The sequence below is a fragment of the Sardina pilchardus genome, chromosome 14, assembly GCF_963854185.1.
Source record: "Sardina pilchardus chromosome 14, fSarPil1.1, whole genome shotgun sequence".
NCBI classification, from domain to species: Eukaryota; Metazoa; Chordata; class Actinopteri; order Clupeiformes; family Clupeidae; genus Sardina; species Sardina pilchardus.
Genome location: NC_085007.1, coordinates 15,428,034 through 15,451,218, shown reverse-complemented (window position 1 = coordinate 15,451,218; position 23,185 = coordinate 15,428,034). Strand labels below are relative to the sequence as shown.

General features: G+C 45.5%; 1 protein-coding gene across 2 annotated transcripts in view; it reads left to right on the top strand.

Annotated features, from left to right (window-relative positions):
- man2a1 (mannosidase, alpha, class 2A, member 1) overlaps positions 1–22,799 on the top strand; it is a 55,216-nt gene extending 32,417 nt beyond the window's left edge. The window contains exons 12-22 of one of the 2 annotated variants that reach the window (XM_062554431.1): positions 272–339; positions 1,916–2,081; positions 2,325–2,558; positions 3,715–3,837; positions 6,189–6,303; positions 9,516–9,649; positions 12,015–12,156; positions 14,985–15,118; positions 15,342–15,533; positions 17,713–17,826; positions 20,144–22,799. In XM_062554431.1, the coding sequence (XP_062410415.1) occupies positions 272–339; positions 1,916–2,081; positions 2,325–2,558; positions 3,715–3,837; positions 6,189–6,303; positions 9,516–9,649; positions 12,015–12,156; positions 14,985–15,118; positions 15,342–15,533; positions 17,713–17,826; positions 20,144–20,296 (1,575 nt within the window). In that variant the 3' untranslated portion in view covers positions 20,297–22,799. Of the gene's footprint in view, positions 1–271; positions 340–1,915; positions 2,082–2,324; positions 2,559–3,714; positions 3,838–6,188; positions 6,304–9,515; positions 9,650–12,014; positions 12,157–14,984; positions 15,119–15,335; positions 15,534–17,712; positions 17,827–20,143 lie in introns of both variants that reach the window. The other variant, XM_062554430.1, reaches the window with a different exon arrangement.
- The last annotated feature ends 386 nt before the right edge of the window (positions 22,800–23,185 follow it).

Below are 23,185 nucleotides of genomic sequence, written 5' to 3'. Positions count from 1 at the left end.
GTAATTATAATGCTTCATATAATGTATTCCCAATGTATTCCCAAACCTCTGGATGTTGCACAATAACATTACAGTGTGCACACGCTTGCACTAATAAGCATTTGTGTTTGTGGTCTATGGGTTCGTCTCATTGCTTACTAGTTTAAAAAAAAAAACACCTTTGGAAACTTTCATGGAGTCTCATTAAGAAGGTGTTCATTTCTAAGGGTACGTTCTTGTACGGAGACGCGTAGATTTCTCTCTCTGAAAGTTTGATGTCCCTTTTCACCAGGATGATGTCCAGCCAGCTCAAGATGCTCTGCCCCGCAAGACCGTTTTAAAAATAAGCCCAAACCCAAGGTAGGTGCCCTCATTCATCCAGTCTACTTTCCCTTTCGGTTCGGCTCCTCTATTCTTGTCAAGTTTCTCTTTAAGAATTAGTCGGTTCTTACTTTTGAGGTGAGCTCCAGTCTCCGGGAATCTAGAATATTCTTTGTTGTACAGCACGATTGGTGTCGTGTATTATTATTTAGGTGTCACAGCACTTGAACACATTTTGATGTATGCGTCAGCTTGTGCCACGAAGTGCTGTCAACTTCTCACCCCAACATAATGCATGCCATGTCCTCTCCAAAATCACTTCTGTTACAGGAAGTGATTACGCAGAGGGGCTGTCGTGCTTCGATTGCTAAATGGGGGATTAAGATGATGGGATGTAGCCTTTGCAGTCCACTTAAATTTGAGGGGAATTTTGAAATGTTGTGACGTTGTCAGCCAGTGGCTGTCACAACACGGTAACCGAGATGATCATGTTGCCACTGACTTTACGCGCCAGCGACTGCCATTGCTGTTAGTTACACGGCATGCCGTCCATCCCACAATCCATCAATCTCGGTCACAGTGACGTGTGTGTGTGTGTGTGTGTGTGTGTGTGTGTGTGTGTGTGTGCACCTCCATGCATGAGTTTCAACCGTATGGTGCACTTTAGTTTTGCCTTAGTCATGGCCCCGTGGCAGAGAAGCTGATATGCATTTGGTTCTGGCTCAGCTCAGCGTGATCCTGTATTTGTTTGTCTGTTTCTCCGCATTTCCATAGCAAACAGTGGCAGCTTGTGTGGTCATGGTTTTTATTTACATCAACACAAATGTAGCTCAGATGATAATCCCGGTTACATTTCCACAGTCAAATTAGGGCTCTTTGTCCAGCATGTTGTTTCCTGCTTTCGTGTTTTGAGTCAGAGAAAAAGGGCAGCCGTGGCCTACTGGTTAGGGCTTCGAGCTTATGAAGCGGAGGGTCACTGGTTCGATCCCTGACCAGTCCACGGCTGAAGTGCCCTTGAGCAAGGCACCTAACCCCTCACTGCTACACTGCTGCATTCATACAGTGAGCTGTATAAATGCAGCTCACTGCTCTGGGTTAGTGTGTTCACCTCACTGTGTGTTCACTGTGTGCTGTGTATGTTCACTAATTCACGGATAGGATAAATGCAGAGACTAAATTCCTTGTATACGCAACATGGCCAATGAGCCTGATTTGATTTGATTTGATTTGATTTGATTAAAAAGGCTAGAATGGTTTGCACACTGAAATTTCGCTAGACAAAGTCTTTGCAGAAAAAGCAGGTAGGCAGGTTGTGTACTTTAAACACTCTGTGTAAAGGCGATGACTCAACCGGAGTGCGCTGTCAGTTGCCGTGCACATTCAATAAACAATGGATGTTATTGAATAGAGAACCGAATCGTAATCAACACTGCGGCAATCAAAATGAGACACTGGTGTGTGGGGGTTGTATTGAAGACAATGGAATATAATGTGAATGAACGTCGAAAGTGGAATGTGCCTCACACGTGTCGATGCCTACTGTATGTGCTGGGGTCTTAAGATGCATAGTTTACAGGTTGTGTGTGTGTGTGTGTGTGTGTGCTCTCTCCACCAGGTCTCTGGTCATCTACAATCCAGCGGACCAGGCGCGGTCGTCCATGGTGACCGTTTACACCAACACCCCCCACGTGCGCGTCCTCAACGCTTACGGTCAGGTGGTCAGGGCACAGGTCAGCGCTGTGTGGGAGGACACCAGCAGAGTGTCCAAAGACGCCTACCAGGTATGAATGAACACACACACACACACACACATAATATAAACTCCCTCTCTCCCTCTTTCTCTATTGCTCACTCACACACAGACTTGAATTATCAGTATTATTAGTCAAAATGGTCTTGGTTTGTTTTTGATCAAACTGTCACCTCTGGTCATAAAATAAATGATTGTGTCTGTGTGTCTGTCTGTCTGTCTGTCTGTCCGTGTCTGTCTGTGTGTGTGTGTGTGTGTGTGTGTGTGTGCGTAGCTGTCTTTTGTAGCTCAGGTTCCCGCTCTGGGTCTGGGCGTCTACCAGCTGTGTGAGGGTGCGGAGGTGCAGACCGAGCCCGCCCGGTACCTGGTCCTGCAGCAGGGCAGTGACCTGTCCATCCAGGGCGGCGAGTCCTTCCAAGTGGACACGTCCCAGGGCCAGACGGAGCCCATCGTCCTGGAGAACAGCCACCTGCAGCTGACCTTCTCTCCGTACACCGGCCTACTCGAGGTGACCATAACTTGACCACAACGGCACTCTTCATACAATACGCCTCCAAAACACTTCTGAAGCTCGCACGGTTACTTCGCTTACACGCTCAGCTCTTCAAACTCTCCACACACTCCAAGTGTTTTCCCTTCAGTTAGGGAACGTCTTTGCCTCACGCTTTGCATGCATATAGGCACACACACACACACCCACACACTCACACACACACACACACCCACGCTAGGACACTCGCGCTGTCGTAGAAAGACTTCTTCACTCTGAAACACTTACACTCACTCTCCTCCGCGCACTCAACGTAGCTGCCTAATGCACTTCATAATCAACTTAATGTATTCTTGTTGATGGACTCTTTTACACACACACACACACACAAACAGACACACACAGACAGACACACACACACACACTCAGACAGACAGACAGACACCTACTCTCTCAATTTCCCCTAATCACTCATTGCGATTAATCGGGATTAATTAAGTCTGACTCTCTCTCTCTCTCTCGGTCCCTAATGCACATACACACACAACAACAACAACAACAATATAGAGGGAGAGGGTGTATCCTCAAACCAGAGAGAGAGGGAGAGTGAGAGAGCATGAGCAAGGAGAGATATAGTGAGAGAGAGAGAGAGAGAGAGAGAAAGGGAGAGAGAGAGAGAGAAGGAGAGAGCATGAGCAAGTAGAGATATAGTGAGAGAGGGAGAGAGAGAAAGAGAGAGAGAGAGCAGGAGAAAGAGAGAGAGAGGGAGAGAGCATGAGTAAGGAGAGATGTAGTGAGGAGAGAGAGAGAGAGCAGGAGAAAGAGAGAGAGCATGAGCAAAGAGAGATGTAGTGAGACTGAGAAAGAGAGCGAGCGAGAGAAAGAGCGAGACAGAGAGAAAGAGAGAGCGAGCGAGAGAAAGAGCGAGACAGAGAGAAAGAGAGAGCGAGTGAGAGAAAGCGAGAGCATATGCCTGAGGGCTTTCTAAGCACCGCCGCTCCGCAGAGCAACACTCGCTTTCATGTCGCCTCATCAGCTAAAGTCTGTGTTGTTGTTTTCTCACCCCACCACCAACACCAACCAACCAACCACCCCCACCTCCACCCTCAATAATAAAACTCCACCACCTCCTCCCCTCCCCTCCACCCTCCACCCTCCACCCCCCCACACACAGAAACTGAGGCTGAAGGAGGACGGCGTGGAGCGACAGATGAAGGTGGAGTTTGTCTGGTACGGCACCACCAGCAAGAAAGATAAGAGCGGCGCCTACCTCTTCCTGCCCGACGGGGAGGCCAAGGTAAACACACCGCACTCACCCGCCAGCACTGGGCCACGACTGGGACACGACTGGTTATCAGTTTACTTCTGTTGGATTTACTCATCATATGCTCATTATTATATCACAGGGGGCCAGTTATTCAGACATGGACTAAGCCTAGTCCTGGACTAAAAGAGAACATTATTAGAGATGATCTTAATCCATGTGTGGGAGCCCCAGCCTATATGTACTGTATGCTACTAATGTATGTTGCTTATCAACATTTTAATGATTCATTATTTTAAGTATTTAGAAATACTACTGTGATGTATATATTAGGTAAAGCTTATCAGTCAAAGTAAAGAGAATGAGAATCAAACAGCAGGAATTGGCGTAGAATATATTTCTCTGTATGAGTTGCAGTGGAGTGTACAGTACAGTGCAAACGTCGCCTCATTGCAGTTGTGGTGCATTGTGCACTGTTATACAACAATTGGGTTCTATGAAGCTGTTTCTTTGTTTCTGATTGGCCGAGAGACGTTCCATGAGTTGAAATATCCCACGATAATCCACTCAGACTTTTCACAGCTAATAATAAATCACTCCGCGATACAACGTCAAGTAAGTTGTGAAGTGTAAAACGAACTGCCACGTTGCAGTGGAGTGTACAGTACAGTGCAAACGTCGCCTCATTGCAGTGGTGGTGCATTGTGCACTGCTACAGTATATTATCACCTGATCCTCTCTGATCATTCATGTTCACGTCGGGCTGGCGCACTGTTGTTTGGTCATGGATGAGCAGCATCCTGTTACAACTCAATCTGCTGTGTGCAGTGGTGCAGTCATCTTAGCCCACACACACACACACACACACACACACACACGCACACGCACACGCACACGCACACGCACACGCACACGCACACACCTGAAAGTGCTGTTTGTAGTGCCGTCTCACATATGAGTGGGGGAGATTAAACGGATGCTATTTTTACTTCTAGATCAATGGAAAGCCCTCGCCACACATGTATTGTTACTGTAGGAACAGACAGGGAGTTTTTCACTGGGGAGGATGGAATAGCTGGCAGTAGAGTTCCACACCTTTTCCGATACCGTGTACTGTAGAATTAACAGCTTCAGGTTAATATACTGTTATCATAATAAGTAATATTATCTTCTTAACTTCCCGGCAGGAATTTAGTGGCGGCTAATCGCAAGTAAACGCAGTTTATCCACCTCTGAAATTTCAGAATTGGAGTTTATCCACCTCTTATTAGAGTTTATCCACCTCTCAAAAGAGTTTATTCACCAATTGCAACTTTTAACATTCAAAATCGTATTACCCACATTGATTTACTGTACAACTTGGAAGACTCATCAACACTCTCGGAACCATTGAGAACCATTGGTATTGCTATAAACATTACTCAGTAACCTCCACCATCATCAAACAGCCTTTTTTAAAAGTCCAATATTGCGTGGCACAGTCCACCTCACCGTGATCACAGAATTCATAAATTAGCAACCTCCTGCTACATTCCTGCTTGTACATTTAGAATCAACAGCTTCAGTTGAATGTAATATCTTCTTCTTAACTTACCGGTTCATTTCATATTATCTTTTTAATGCTCAGTTTGATAATAGTTTTGATGCACAGTTCATTACAAATCATCTTTTAATGTTCAGATCAATGTTAAATACCATCTTCAACTACAGTTCCTCTCATATTATCTTTAATGTTCAGTTTAATGTTAAATATCATCTTTTAAAAAGTACTTTTAATCTCATATCATTTTTTATGCTCAGTTTAAAGGTTAAATGTCATCTCCTTAATGTACAATTTGTCTCATGTCATCTTAAATGTTTGTTAAGCGTTCAGTTTAATGTTAAATGTCATCATCAGCGTGAGCTCATGTGTTTCTTGTGAACGGGTTGTGACTGATGGCGTAGTGTGGAACAGCTGGATGGGTTAATGCAGGTGTTCCTGACGGAACCAAGTGTTTTTTTTTTAATGTAGATCAGTGTCCTGAAAGGGCAGGGGTATTATTTCCATCGTCTAGACTGTGTGTTCAGTCTGACTGTTCACTCCAGTCTGTCTTTTAGTTTGTGAAGGTTGTTGGAGAGCTCTGGTTCAGACACATGACCTCCTCACACAAATATACACACTCTCTCTCTTTCTCTCTCTCTCTCTCACACTCTCAAACTCACACACACACACACAGACTTATAGTATGCACACATAAAGAGAGCCAAGCACCCTTGCGGAGCACAAAGGGGAATGCAGTGAATAGGTGCAGACGGCTTGTGTAATTCTCCCAGGTTGTGTGTGAAGTGTCTGTGAGCGTGTATTTATGAGGCTGATTTGATTCCCATCCCCTCAACACACACAGCCCTACTCTTCATCCAAGCCGCCTGTGATCCGAGTCACCAAGGGCTCCGTCTTCTCCGAAGTCACCGCTTCCCTAACTCACATCACACACACTCTGCGCCTCTACCACATTCATGGTAAGGAGCGATATTTGGTGTGTGTGTGTGTGTGTGTGCCTGTGTGCACGTGTGCATGCAGTATGTATGTGTATAAATTTGATGTATGTCTGTGCATATTTGTGTTTGTGTGAGTGTGTGTGTGTGCATGTGTATATTTATGTGTGTCTGTGCATATTTGTGTGTGTGTATGTGTGTGTGTGCATGCAGTATGCATGTGTATATTTGTGTGTCTGTGCATATTTGTGTATGCGTGTGTGTGTGTTTGTGCATGCAGTATGCATGTGTATATTTATGTGTGTCTGTGCATATTTGTGTGTGTGTGTGTGTGTGTGTGTGTGTGTGTGTGTGTGCGCGTGCACATCTATTTGTATTTAATCAGCCTATTCATCCTCAGGCTCAGCTGTTCTGCTCGACTGGCTTTGCATCTGTACTGTATAGACCCCCTCTAAGCCCTATAGCCAATGAATAAGAACTCCATAAGCTTAACCTTGAAATGAGTTTCTTCAGGGCTATAGGGAAACGCATGAAAGTCTCTCATGAAGAAAATATACTCTGGTGTTTTAGTAAGTCATAGAATAAAGCAAAATGATTTGAAGTGGAAAATTTAAACAAAAAGTACTTTTCACTTGCCTATTTGCAGAAATGATTTTGCCATGCTTATGTTTTAATATGTTATATCTGATCACTATCAGCCATGTTGGTTCTGGTAATCAGTGTGGACTCAGTGGCTTCAGTGTGCCTCATGGTTGAGTAGATAGCTCAGGAAACTGGCTCTTGCTGAAGCAGGGCAGGATGGGAGACCGGGGGAGTGGAGGGAGGTGGAGGGGGGGAGTGGAGGGGTGGAGGGAGGGGTGAGAGGCTGCCACTTTACTTCCTCTACTTTCTTAACAACCCCCCGGGAGGGATGGAACCATGTTTGTTCCAGCAGCAACAGCAGCCGCAGTAGAGTAGTGCACTCAGACCAACACACACACACACACACACACACACACACACACACACACACACACACACACACACACACACACACACACAATTAGCATACACATCCAATACACCTATGTATACATGACAAACATGGGCAGACATTCATGCAACAAATTGAAAACACAAAGGAACACACACACACACACACACACACACACACACACTCACACAAATGACTGAAAAGAGACATGTGGATACATGAGTATACACACACAAAACTGGAAAACCACATATTGATCCAAACACACACACACACACATCCATCCAAGCAGTAGCAGCCATCCAAAGCAGTCATCCCAAACAGCAGACTGCTCCAGCACCCTCTGGGACCCAGGCCCTGGTCATGTTTACAGAGAGAGAGAGGGAGAGAGAGAAAGAGGGAGAGAGAGAGATCTGCCATTTAAGTGTAGCCTATCACTGAGGGGAGAGGGGGGGTGGAGGCATACACAAGTCATTGAGTACAAGAGAGTGAGCAGTGATAGACAGACAGAAGGACAAAGGGATAGAAGAACGATAGAGTGATTGAGGGAGACCCTCAGAGAGACAGAGGTGAATGACATGACAAACACCGACTGATGGAGAGCTCGAGACAGACAGACAGGAGACAGACAGTTGGACAGAGAATTAGAGACAGAGGCAGATGGACAAATGGATGGTGAGTGAGAGACAGACAGACAGTCAGGCAGACAGACAGCTAGAGACAAACACACAGACAAATAAGACAGAGATTTAAAGACAGATGGGACAGACAGACAGACAGACAAAGAGTTAGAGACAGAGTTAGGTCAGAAAACAGAGTCCTCGAGAAGGGAAGTCAGAAGTGAAAAGATTGAGATGCGGTGGAAGCCAACACCAACAGAAAGCTAGAGAGCAGAAAACAGCAGCGAGCTCAGCCAGGCCATTTTAGGAGCCATTTTAGGAGCCATTGTCCACCTGGCACCCACCTGCCCCCTTCCTTTCCAACACTTTTGTTTTTGTCAGTTTCCTCCTCTCTCAGTTTCCTCTCCCCTCCGCTGTAACGGGGGATGGAAAGCGAGAGAGTGATTTGGTCTTTGTTTTCTTCGGCTGGCTCTCCAGTCGGTCCACTCCCCTGCCGCACCGAGGCAGCGAGAGAGAGCGAGAGAGAGCGAGAGCAAGCGCACAGAGGGAGCCTTAATTTAGCTCTCCCCTTGAACTCCTCCTCAGCTTCGCCTCTTTTCCTCTAACGAGCGCAAACGCCTAACCTTGGATTTGTTTTCATTTTCCGCTTGAAAGGCGCTGGGGCTTTGAAATCCGACGGGCTGTACGTTCAAGCCATTTTCTGTATTTTTTTGTTTTTTTTTATATTGAAGAGTTGTGTTAAAAAAAAATAGAAGTAGGCCAAATTTGTTTTGCTCCCTCAAGACTAATTAAACTAGGTATGTGGTTGCCAAACAAATTAGAGAGGTTTCTTCCATAAATTGTCAAAAAAGGGTCTTCTATTTTAGATTCACTTTAGGAGAATGAATTGACTTGGTAGCTGATTGTGGGTTGCCGATGCTGGTGCCAACAGTGTGTTTTTTCCCCTTCACAAGTATACACACACACACACACACACACACACACACACACACACACACACACACACACACACACACACTACTGTCAGACAGTTGATCACTGGACATACAGGAAGTATTGGGATACATAAAGGCTATCATTGTTTTCAGTGCATTACATGAAAGGATGCAAATGAAAGCACATTGAAATAAATAATTTTTGTTTTGTTTACACATGAAAAGAGTACAGTATGTGGTGTCCTGGATACTTGTAAAGATCTAGTTTCTAAATAGCCCCAAATTCTGCTGATTGTGCTACACCACTTCTTGTGTACTCTCAGTATATCTCTGTCTGGTGCCTGAGCATATTTCTTTAAATTAAAAGCTTGAACGCGCTCCAATTTACCTGGTATCCATTTACCCAAAGTGTTGACCTGTAAGCCGCTCCTGTGTTCCAAGGGCAGATTTGATTGTGGCTGACCCTGATGGTGGAGTCAGACACATTGTTGCTCTGCCGAGGGTGGCCAACATGGAGGATAAAACTAGTGCTGTGGCTTGTGCCAACTTTTTAATCTCTTTTCTCTCTCGCTCTCTGCCTCTGTCCCTTACTCTCGTCCTCTGCACCCCTTTCTCTCTCTCTCTCTCTCTCTCTCTCTCTCTCTCTCTCTCTCTCTCTCTCTCTCTCTCTCTCTCTGTCTCTGTCTCTCTCTCTCACCCCCCTCTCAGGTTTGGAGGGCCAGTCGGCAGAGATCTGTAACTCTGTGGATATAAGGGGGGAGTTCAACCGTGAAATTGCAATGAGGATAACATCAGACCTGAACAGCAAGGATCGATTCTTTACAGATCTCAATGGGTTCCAGGTAGCTATTAATATGTACCTATGCACATTGCTCTCTCTCTCTCTGATACTGTTGTACTCGATGTTTCAATCTCTCTCACTCCCTTGAACATGCGCACACACACACACACACACACACACATACACACACATTATTTTGTCCAGGTTATATTTTAATTTCCCCACTCTCTGATTGGATACAGGAGTGAATTCATTTTCTCAACAGATAAACAAGGATCAAAGGATCAAAAGCTGGCATCACTTGCTGCTTCTCTCTCTCTCTCTTTCTCCTTCGCTCTCTCTCTTTCTTGCTCATTCTCTCTTTTTCTCTACTGATGTGATCTTAGAGATTGGTACTGTATGATATCCCCAACACCTCTTCACTTAAGACACCCCCCAGGTGTCCCCTGAGGTTTCGCAAGTCAGGTAGCATCAAAGATTACCCTCGGAAGTCAATTGACCCGTGAGGATGCATACATTACAGTGACGCAAACACTAAAGTAGCGCCGACAAGGGCACTGAGTGTTTCCTGCCAGGGCGTGAGAGCGAGCGCTGAGGCACTGAAGCACTTCCCAAAGCCTCGCGTTCGGAAATTTGATGGAGATAAGAGGCAAGCACAAATCCACCGCTGAGATTACATGTACATGGCAGCGACATGGAGTTTGAGAAACACTGCAAGGCACGAGCATATCAAACAAGCAGGCGTGGTTCGTGAAAAGCTTGGAACAAAGTCAAGTGTGTTGAACTACTGTAGTTCAGCTCAGTACATCAGTGGAGTGCTAATACTTGCGTGACGTCTCAGGCGTGCGCGTACACACACACACTGATGTAGCTCTAATTAACCCGCAGGTGAGGGTGCCGGTAGACTTGTAACTGTAAACCCAGGATTAATCCCACAATGCTCAAAAAGCTTCATGCGTCAGAACAAAATGGTACCTTTTCCAAATTTGAAATGAAAAACACCAGAATTGAATTTCATGATTTGTTTACAGCTCAAAATCACACTGAATGTGGACAGGCATAAATTATCCCATTTCAGGCGGGAGAAAAACCCTCACTTCATCAAATCCTTCATTTCGGCTGTGACTCACAGCCTTGTCAGCGGAGAATTACGGGGTGATTTGCAACAATCAACATTTAATTATGTTATCTCCTGAACCCTTATGTCCAAGTAAAGATTTGGAGACGCCCACGCTCCCTCTTCCTGGGTGGCGGATCGTGCCGTGCCGCAGCTCCGAGGCTGCGAGGATCTTTCCTTTGATCTCCGGAAGCTTCTGTGCCACCTCGTGCAAACATGCATTAGTACATAATATCTCTAAAGCGCTTCCATTTTCTCCCTCTCTTGCTCAACTTGTAGTTTTTTTTCCCTCTCCTTTGAGAATTTTTTTTTCTTATCTATTTCCTTCTATTTTCTCTCTATCTGTTTGCCAACCCGTATTTTGAAATCCCTCTTGGGATTTCTCTTTCTTTTTTCCTTCCTCCTTTTCCCCATAAATCAGTGCTTACACATACACTTTTCTAAGCTCTCACTCTCTCTTTTCTCTCTATCTCTCTTCTTCTTCTCTCTCTCTCTCTCTCTCTCTTATGCTCTCTTATCTGTCTCCACACCTGTAATGTCTACTCCTTGTTAATTTGTGTGGTTGTGTTGGTCGTGTGTGTCTGTGTGTGTCTATTTGGGCCTCTCACTCTTACCTCTTAGTTTTCTCCTTTCAATTTGTATTGTTTGATACCCCCAGTGTGTGTGTGTTCGTGTGTGCCTGCGTGTGTGTGCATGTGTGTGTGCGTGGTGTGTGGTTGCATATGTCTTTTGAGAGTATTGGAATTGGAACTTATGATTTGTATATTCATAAGTGGTTTATGTCCTGATGTTTCTGTTTAGTGTTCTTCCACATATGAGATGACTGTTGTTATTTTATTCCATTCCTGTGCTGTCCCTGTGTATATCTGTGTGTGACTATGCGTTTAGAGATAATATTATGTTAGAGATATATATCATAGAGGGAATATTATGACTTTGCAGTGTTTCATTGTTCTGCATGGCTGCGCCAGTAGCTATCGGCTCCGGATTTCCAGGTTGGCACTAATCAGAGTTTGATTCAGTGTAGTCCACGGAAGATGGGATGACCAATGCCATCTTCCATCAGTGTGGATGGATACTTATACGGTTTCCTTGTCTAGTTGGTGTCAGTTGGTGGGTCTTTAAGTGAAGTCATGCTGTCTCTCCTTTGATTGGCATCATTATGAATAAAACTCTGTTCCTGCATTGGCATCAATTTGCGTGTGTGTGTGTGTGTGTGTGTGTGTGTGTGTGTGTGTGTGTGCGCGTGCGTGCGTTTGCACTTAAATGTGTACCTGAGAAATGTGTGTTTGTGGCTTTGTGTTGACAGATCCAGCCCAGGCGGACGATGTCCAAGCTGCCCCTGCAGGCGAACTTCTACCCCATGACCAGCATGGCCTACCTGCAGGAGCCCGGCCTGCGGCTCAGCCTACTCACCGCCCAGTCCTTGGGGGTCAGCAGCCTGCGCAGTGGTGAGGGGCCCCTACTAAACACGTCCTGTCATTCCTGCACTCCCATATTATACAGCACCCTCTCTTTCTCACATTCACACATGTACACGCATACAAATACACTCATTCACACGCACGCCCGCTCGCTCACTCACTCACTCACTCACTCACTCACTCACTCACACTCACTCACACGCTCTCTCTCTCTCTCTCTCTCTCTCTCTCTCACTCAGGGCCAGATGTACTAACACAGCGCTAACAGCGAGTTTTTGTATACGCAGACTGCGAAGGCTGTGCTTTGCTATATAGCGCGGAATTTACTAAGCTGTCACTTCATTACGTTAACAGCGGTCATCTCCGCCCGTTCCCGCCCCCTCTACAACGCTAACTGCGTGTGTAGAGCTCGAACTACAAGCGCAGTTGAATATTGCAACATTAAAAAGAAAAGTTTAGCGATCATACATGATACAAAGAGATGTCAACGAGCTGCAACAAACAGAGTAGGCCTAGTAGTTCTAATAATCCACTTAAAAAAATAGTCTACTTGTGAACTATTTACTGCACGTAGACTAAGGATATGACTTAATGCTTGTCTAACAGATTGGGAAGTGTAGGCTATGTCGTGAAAGAGAAAACACGATTTTAGAGAGGCAAACAAAAGTTAATTTTGCTTTTGACATAGTACAATCAAGAAAACTGATGCTCTGAATATTGATTCAGCTGTCTCCAAACGTTTTTCTAATAGATGCATTTAACCGCAATTTGGATTACACCTGCTTTCAGAAGGCGGAAGTTTTTCAACGCAAAATAGACGTGCGCTGTTTTCATACATATGGCGGAATACTTAATCAATCGCTATTAGCACCTCTCCTCCCCTGTACTTGCGCGTTACACCCATTTTCAGCTGATCCGCCCAGGAATTAATATGCATGACACGGAAAAGCGCAAATAGCCATTCTCAGCTCCCACGGCAGGCAGTCTGCGCGTTTCCCTCATTGCGGCCGATTTGTACATACCATCGCCATGCTATTACGTGCACGTTACGCCTAAAATGTGCGCAAAACGTTAGTACATCTGGCCCTCACACTCACACTCACACTGATACACACACACACACACACACACACACATACACTCTCTCACACACTCTCTGCATAGTGTTAGCAAACCTCTCTCTGGGAGATTTGCTAACAGTATGCAACTGAAAGCGTCAACTCCACACATTGACTACTCCATTTCCTTGACGCCGGCATGACCCTTTCAAAGTACTGTGTCTGCGTTGCTCATCGGAATGGAAGTCAGGATGGTGAACTCCATTGATTGCCGTGCTGAAATATTAATCTTATTTGTTTGGCCTTTTCTTCCTTAGACCTTGTAAAATGTATCGAGAAATAGACACAGTACATTCCAATGACGTCATTGTAACCAGAAAATAAGGTTATTTGTGAAGTGTCTGCCAGACAGTTTATGTTATGTTTGCAAGCAAACTTTCCCACAACTGCCCACAAAGTACTGCCTACTGCCGAAGTGCTGATATCAAAATGACACAAATAGAGACTTTACAAATGGATGACCCTGTCATTGTAACTAAAGTATGTCTGAGTTTATTTGCAAAGTTTAAGTCAATGAACTAGCATGTTGCTTAGTGGTGGGGGGAAAAATCGATTCTGTTCAGTATCGCAATATTTTGTGCACACAATTAAATCGATACTTGTAGCTCAAAGTATCGCAATACTTAATTATATAATTTAATTATCCATTTTACTTTAAGTTGAGTCGAGTTTACTCAGGGTTTACTCTGATCACATTAAATTAGCTTATTACGCTTATAAGGGGGGCACGTGTTGTGGTGTTTCATTGTGCATTCAACAGCAATAATAAATGAAAATGGCTTCACAATCACAACCTGTTATACACGACACTCTACACTACTTTCACATCGAAAAAGGTGGGTGTATTTTGGTTTTCAACAAAAAGTGAATAGTAAGGACCTTGACATGCACCATGCCATTGCAAAGGGAGTTGAACAGTGTTATTTTCCTAATTTTTTGTAATGACTTAGAATAATATGAGAGACATGAATAGCAATATATCGCAAAATCGAATTGCAATACTTGGTGTATCGCCATATGTTAAGAATCGCAATATTATCGAATTGTGGCCCAAATATTGCAATAGTATCGAATCTTATTTTTTTTGCCAATTCCCACCCCTAATGTTGCTACTCCCCTCAGTAGGCTGCTTGAAGCAGTCGACTATCAACACACAGGGCCAGTCGACCAATCACAGTCCTTGTGGTCTGTCGCCGCAACGCAAGGTTAGAATTGAGCAACAGCGGAGGTCTTGGAGCGGGTTACGGGGTGATGCAGAGGGATATACGGTGGTACGCCGTCGAAATGCGGATTTCAATGTTGGACTTCTTGCTTTCAATGATGCAAAAATCAGCATTTTACATCATTGAAAGCAGGAAGTCCTATTCATGGGTTTCATTGAAATCCGTATTTCTCCCATCTCAAGGCAAACTGAGGGAATGATGCACAACCATTCAAAAACATGACTGGTATTCTTAAGATACAAAGCTCAATGCTAATCGGTGAAGTGTCCCTTTAAGGCATAAGCTTTACATGTACAGCGGCTAAAGTACTGTGAGAGGTCAAACAGATGGAACGAAACCACCACTCAATTTCCGTGCCCTTTGTAACGTTGTAATGGAAATAGCTTCCACAATGCACTCTGTACCATACTGGTGTGCAGATTACTAGGTTGGACATCAGTCAGAGCATCAGCAGAAAATGGCTTAATTGCGTCTGCTTCCGTGTGCCCCGTCCCCCCCCCCGTCCCCCCTTCAGGCCATCTGGAGGTGATTCTGGACCGGCGGCTGAACCAGGACGACAACCGAGGCCTTGGTCAGGGTGTCCTGGACAACAAGGTCACCGCCAACGCCTTCCGCCTGCTGCTGGAAAAGAGGATCTCCACCGAAGAGGTAGGATTCCGCCGTTCTGTGTGTGGATAGGCGGGTGGTTGGGGGGTTGTGGGTGGAAAGAACAGACATCCAAGAAGCCGGTCGCCTTAATAGCATGTTCTTTTCAAACCGTTGTATATGCTCCTTGTGTGTGTGTGTGTGTGTGTGTGTGTGTCTTTGTGTGTGTGTGTGTGTGTACATACAGTATCTGACGTGTGTGTGTATGTGTGTTTGATAGCCACAGGGAGAGGGCAACACTCCCTATAGCTTCCCTTCTCTGGTGGGTCACATGTCGTACATGCACCTCAACCACCCGCTCGTCCCAATGGCGACGGGCCTGGACACGGCTGAGGTCCCCCTGACCCCCTACGCACCTCTGGAGTCCTCGCTGCCCTGCGACGTCCACCTGGTCAACCTGCGCACCATCCAGTCCAAGGTAAAGTGCGAGTCTTCATCACGCTACTGTCCATTCAACAAACATCATCTAGCAATCATAGTAAGCTACAGCAGCGATTAAAGAAACTGTTATCAGTATATTCTATCTGCTTATTGAGAATGAAAGACATTCTTGCTCTTGTGGTTGTCTTGCATGAACCATAAATGCATTGAAATGATTTCCACCCTGAATGTGATCAATGATATCATTGAACAAGATAATCATTTGATCAGGTGTTAAGTCCTTTTTATGGCATGGCACTTCAAGTCTTAAAATCCCCTCTCAATCTAAATCTGAAGTGGGGGATATATTTTTAGAGAGATTTGTAGATGCAGAATTGAAGGCGGCTAACCCTGTCTGGGACCTGTTTTCAATAAGTGGCTTGTGTCTGAATGGCATTGTTGGTTGCCGGGGTAACTGTCAGCCCCGCCTGACCGCGGGGCAGCGGAGGTGTTGATTGAGCCGAGCGGATCGCTGTCCGTCTCTGTCCTCCCCCTCCGCTGCTCCAGGCTGGACTGAAGCGTTGCGTAAGCGACCCAAGTCCTCGATAGCTCTCCCGTCCGACGAGACCGGGAGGTTTCCTCTTTGTCATACAGGGGGTGGGGAGGGGGTGGTGGGGGGGGAGGGGTGACTCTCAAGATCCAGTTACATCAACGCCATTTCAATTCTCTCAGGGCAAAGAAAAGTTCACGAGTTTCACAAAGTGAAGATGCCAATCCCCCCCCCCCCCCCCCCCCCCCCACACACACACACACACCACCACCACCCACCACCACAGTTCGGTTAGTTCGGGCCATGCGTCTTAGCTGTTGATTGATGTGCCATTTCTATGTGCCAGCGATGGCTTTCTAATTGCTCCGAGGGGAGGTGGGGAGGGGTTGGGGGGGATCTGCAAACCAATTTGTTCAATTATTAATTAAAACGGTCCGGCAGGACATCCAGACTGACTGCGGGAGGAAAAAGGAGCAGACAAATGCACTCAGAGAACCCCTACACACACACACACACACACACACACACACACACACACACACACACACACACACTCACCACAACACACCCGTAAATGAAGCCATTTAAAACAATGGCTTCAAGCTCATTTAATATTCCCTCTTATCTCTCCCAACGAGGTCTTTTCAAAGGCACTTGGCAGCTCAGTCGTGCTAAAAACACACACACACACACACACACACACACGCAAAACAAATGGGTGCGCACTATTCCGCCTGGTTACAAAGCAAGGTGAAATCCTTGACTTGCCGACTTGTCTGGGAGTCAGTGAGCAGCAAAGAGTTAAGTTAATAATTGGTCTGCATCGTTATGCATTACCTTTCTGAAAATGCAGTGTGCGTTCTACGCTTCCATAGGTTTTAACAGGATGATGGAGTGACTTTTAACATCTAGACTTGGACCTCATACACTCTGAGATTTTGCCCCGTGTTGAGCTATATGTAATAACTTTAGCCTGTGAAACTTCTCTGATCGTGGGAACTACATTGTAAACCCCCAAGATTCAATTTTGAGTCATATGTCCACATATTCCACTCCGCGTGATACCATCTATGAAGTCCCTTACGGTAGCTTTTAAGTCGCTATCACTGATTTTCCGATATCTGCCACATATCTGTTACTGCTCAAAGAATCTATCTATAAATCAATCTATAATTACTCAAAACCATCTCACATAAGATGAGGGGAAAAAAAGGTCAATCGACTGAGTAAACATGTCAAGGTTCAGCAGCGGAGTTCATCATCACTCCATTCAAGACGTGGCGTTTGCGGCTACTTTGATGATTGCCGTTAGTGTGCATCTGCTGTAGGTGGATAGGAACATCACCAGCATGCTATGCATCCCACATCCTGGCTGACCTGAAGTAACCTCACGGCAGAGAGGGGGAGATGAGAACTCTGAAGCAGCTGAGCAGAGACACCCAAAGAGGGGGAGGGGTGTGTGTGTGTGTGGTGTGTGTCTGTGTGTGTGTGTGTGTGTGTGTGTGTGTGTCTGTGTGTGTGTGTGGGACCTCTCCATAATTGGCCCAGTGTTGTGGCTGACAGGGAGGGAACAGTGGGGTGTTTTATATGAAGGGAAGGGAAGCTTCACATTTTTAGCATCTCTCACCAACTCTCTCTCTCTCTCTCTCTCTCTCTCTCTCTCTCTCTCTCTCTGATGCGCGTGCAGGATGAGGGTGGAGGTCCGTCGGAGGAGGCTGCTTTAATTCTGCACAGAAAAGGCTTTGACTGCGCCTTCTCCAGCAGGAACACTGGCCTTCTGTGTTCCACCACAAGTGGCAAGGTTAGAGAACACACACACATACACCAAACCAAAACACACAAACACACACACACCAAACCAACACACACACACACACACGTACCAAAGGACAGACACACACACATTCACATACAATTTCACACGTACAGACATAGACACACGCACACGCACACACACTTACCAAAGGACAGATATGCGCACACACACACATACGCATGCACACTTACCAAGGGACAGACACACACACACACTCACATACAATTGCACAAGTACAGACACACACACAGACACACACACTTACAAAAGGACAGATACATACACACACCAAACCAACACACACACACATGCTTACCAAAGGACACACACACACACACACACACACACACACACACAGAGTCAAGGAAGTAATTGTGTTTCCATTTCCATCACCTTCGCCCTAATTACATCTGAAGTAGAGGGAGAGTAGAGTGGAGGAGCTGTGAGGGCCTCTCACACACTCCCTTACACACACACACACACACACACACACACACACACACACACTCCCTCAGTCTCTTACTGGGAGCAGGGCAGCCAGGGAGGCAGGGAGGCAGGCGTTCGATGGAGCTCTCACACGCTCCCCTCTCTCAGCTCTCTCAGAGGTATACTTTACCCCAAAACATCACAACCACATGAAAGGCAGGCAAGGACTTTGGTTTGATCCTTTAGCTGTGTGTGTGTGTGTGTGTGTGTGTGTGTGTGTGTGTGTGTGTGTGTGTGTGTGTGTGTGTGTGTGTGTGTGTGTGTGTGTGTGTGTGTGTGTGTGTGTGTGTGTGTGTGTGTGTGTGTGTGTGTGTGTGTGTGTGTGTGTGTGTGTGTGTGTGTGTGTGTGTGTGTGTGTGTGTGTGTGTGTGTGCGTATGTTTGTCTGTGTGTATCTTTGTGTGTGAGAAAGAGAGAATCCAGAAGGGATAGAGAGAGTGGTGTGTGTGTGTTTGCATTTGGAGTAGGAGGGGCGGGTCAAGGGGGTTAGACACAAAATTCCCAAGATGCCTCCCTCCTCATATCCCATCTCTCCGGCTGTTTTGATGACACCGACCGCCGTGACTCGGAGCCCAGAATAAACACACGCTGGGGCCTCTGGGAGGGGGGCCCCTTCTCAGCGATGAGGCCGCCCGTCGCCCAACGCCTCCACTCTGGCCTCCCACCACCGAGACACTGGGGGAGCCGCCCCCCCCTCTCCCCTGCACCACATATCACTAGTCCCCTCATGCTGGGCCTATTTCCATAAAGCTCTATGAATCTATGAATCTATGAATGGTGGATGAGCTGTATACCGGTAGATGTCCTGTGGGCTGCGGGTTGTGAAATACATTTGTACTTTGATGAGGTATCTTGGTATGGAGCCACGTTGGATGTGGAAATGTGCGTCCATGCGGAGGGAATTGTGTAACACTCTTGATAGTTCTTTAAGCAAAAAGGAAAACAGACTCCACCAGCCAATTACGTGCAGCGTGTGTGTATAAGTGGCTTTTCAGAGCAGAGGCATGCGGCCGGTTTAAACCGGTTACATGCACACACACGCACACACACACATAGCTCACCTCCAGGTTGCATGTGTGTGTGCTGATATGTGCTATTACATATGGAAAACCATCACAACCAAGAAGTAACCATCAGAAAGACATACACCTGTGAGTGAGAGTGTTTTTCTGTATGCATGGAAAATGGATGGATGGATGGACACCTACACATAGACAGAGAGAGAGAGAGAGAGAGAGAAAGGATAAAAAAGAATGTAACTAACTAGAAAAGCACTTAGAGAGCACAAACCTCCACCAAGCGAACACATAACCGCCTCCTGCATCCAGACAGTGATATGAATCACTCCCAAAATGTAATTTATTAGTTTCTTCCTTGGGTCATTTCAGACCTTCCCTGAAAATTTAATCGAAATCCATACATAACTTTTTGAGTTATCTTGTGAACAGACAGACAAACAAACAAACAAACAAACAAACCAACCAACCAACAAACCCCGATGAAAACATAACCACCTTGGCGGAGGTAATAATAAACCAAGGGTGAGAAAGAGAGAGAGTGCACCAGGCAGAAGGGCATTTCCTGTTGAGACATGCTGTATGAGTTATTATGAGTTATCACTAAATATTATGGAGAGAGAGAGAGATGCCACACACTCGAGTTCTAAGTTAGTTTTTTTTAATAAAGCGGTAACGTTTCGGCCTATGGCCTTCTTCAGATCGCAGGCAACATGTAGTTGCCTGCATCTCGACTTTGCACCTCTCCTTCCAGACTATCAGTAAATATAACATTTGCTTTTTTGTTTTTTTTGTGTCCAGATCGCTGTGGACAAGCTGTTCGCTGAGCTGACGGTAAAGCGGCTGACGCCGGCGTCTCTGTCCCTGTTGCACAGCGCCGAGAGTGACCAGAGCTCGCACCAAATCACAATCAAGCCCATGGAGATCAGCACACACCGGCTACAGCTCAGCTGAGCCTCTCGGACCTCCCCTGACCACCAGCCCCCCACCCCCCCCACCCCACCCCCCTTAGCCCTTAGCCCTCAGCCCTTAGCCCTTCCTCCCTTCCTCTGTCCGACTGACCCTGCAGCCTCCGTGCTGCTGTCCCGTTGCCTAATTTCTCCCCAGGAACCCTGGCTTGACATCCCGCTGCTAGCCAACCAGAGCTGTCAAAGCCCCCAGATCATGTCAGTCCCTCGTAAGCCCCAAGGACCTGCAGGCGTTTGGTCAGCTCTGACCCTTCTAGAGATGTAACTATATTTTAATACGATCAGCCGTGTGCACCTTGGTGCCAGAGACCCTCAAGCTCATGTGTGAGGATGGTTAAAGGACTGACCTGTGGGCTATGGAGGCCCACAAGGGACAAAAGATTTTGAAGTTAAACAAAAAAAGAAACGAGAGGGGGCTCACAAAAACACCACGCCATTGCCTTTGAGCGCAGAAAGACGGGCGTGGCAAGAATCTCACATGGACTTGTCCTTGTGGTGTCCACGCGTCAGGAAAAGTGCAATATGAAAATGGCCGCTGAGAATCCCAAGCTCCTTCTCTCAGGTGCCTGTGCGAAGCACGATGGATGTTGGGTGTGTGTGTGTATGTGTGCAAAGAAGGAATGACTATGGGTGGGTAATTGTTTTGTGTTGGTGAATGTATTTTATTTTTTCCTTTCCAAATGTGATTTCTTGTTTGTTTGTTTGTTTGTTTGTTTGTTTCCCCCTTGTTTTCGACAAGGTATTGATTTAATGTAACCACAACAAAGTTGGATATGTCTTAAATTTACACAAAACTTTTGCCTAAATGATGAAACTGAAGTCTAAGCTAGCAAAGAGGTGCCACCCTCAAAGTGACTGTATAGTGCTTCTTGAAAAGAGGATTGATTTTTGTGAGAATCACAAAAGATTTTGAACAGGACTCTAAAAAAAAAAAATCCAAAGTTGTTATCCAAGGAAATGTGCCTTATTTTACACTTTCATATGGGGTGTTGAGTGTGTTATGTTCGCCCTAAGGCCATGATGGATATTTTTACGTTCTTTGACATGACATTTGATATGAGTGCAGTTGTAAGTGGTTGCAGAATCTTATCTAATGAGTCTGTAATGATTATGGGTCTATTATTGTGACCCAAATGTCAGCTGAGTTGTCTCTGAAGCTACTCTTGGCCTGTTTGGAAACTGGTCATGCAAACAGCATGGCCAACATATCAACCATCACCATGCTGCCATTTCTGCTAGACATTTAGCACATATTTACTGAAAAAAAACACATCAAGAGTGTTGTCTGGCATTTAAGCACATAACAAAAAAAAGAAGATTGTACTGTCACTACTTACCAGCTGACAGTTCACACCAGTGTAACTGTCCAGTAGAAAATTCCTTTAGAAATTCACTGAATCATCATGCCAACATCCACGTCAAATCATGTTCCCCAATGGCAATTCATCATAGTGTCCCTTGAGCCAGATTTAAGTGATGATGTCCCTTGACACCAGCCAAGCAGTCATAAATTCCTCCCAGACTCCTGGCCAGTGAACTCAGACATGCATACATTATTATATGCAGAGAATGTGTGGGCAATATCAACTATGCAAGTCTACCATTTGACCTGCAATTTATCTGAGTCCTCATCCACCGATCCTTATACTGGCAACAAGCTCATTATAACAAGGGTCTTGCCGCACGTTACATTTCAGCAGAATGCTCGATTGCTTGATTTTGTTTTAGTCAAGCACTGAAGATGGGACAGTAGTTCATGGAGTGACCAAAAAGAGGAACTGGATTGCACGTCAAGAGGACCAGTGAGAAGCTGCTCCATCATGTGGTGCGCGTTCCAGTGCAGTTCATCACATTTCTTTTTTTTGGAAGATGACAAATTGCTGGACCAGTTGATGCTGTGATGTGTATTCACCTTTTTATGTGGTCATTTGTGTGCTTGTTTCTTAGTTTTTAATTATTTCAGCTAAATGTGGGAGCTGCTTTTGTTCCACAGCGATTTTTTTGTTCTGTGTGTGCGTGCATGGGTGAACATCATTTGATGTATGTGAGCTGGTTCTGGCCAAGTCGTGTTTGGAATGTCTGGTGCATACCATTCCGTATTCCTTCATTTTGTGCCCTATTCTTATTTCCACTAGAGAAAGGCTGGCCAAGTAAGAAAGTAAGAAATTATTACATTTGATGTTGCATTGATCAGTCTTCATTTTTACCTTGGCCAGCAATAATAAAAATGAAAAGGTTTTGATTGATTTTTGGAATGTGTTTGTATGTATGCACTCGCGTATGTGTGTGTGTGTGTGTGTGTGTGCGTGTGTGTGTGTGTGTGTGTGCGTGTGTGTGTGTGTGTCTTTGTGTGTGTGTGTGTGTCTTTGGGTCTGTCTGTGAGTGGGTGTCTTTTCTACCTTGTCGGCTGTTGAGTCAAATTTCATCTTCGGAAAATTCTGTTTAAATGTAATATAATGGAAGAATAAATTCGAAAGGAAACACCCAGAGCCTGTCTATGATCTCTGTCCTTTGAACCAAAGACTGCTGTTGATCTATGGGATGAAGCCCAGCGCTCTTGCAAAATCTCAATCGGCAGATCCTGTTGCATGAAAGGGCACTAACAGGCATGGGTCGATGAAAGGAATCGCTTGTTGTATCACCGTAGATTCATCTGTCATCAAAAATAAAGGTTCTTTATTTTGACCTGTCAACCAAGTTAATGATCGAAGAGATTAAACGAGGAAAAAACACCTCTGAAGCTGTGGTCCTAGTTAGTTTCGAACAATATATGATTTGTTTTATCCACAGACACTGTAACCAGAGATATCTGCGAAGAGTCTTTTATCCGACTGAGAAACCACATGATCACAGGCATTTTTTTCCCTCTCATCTT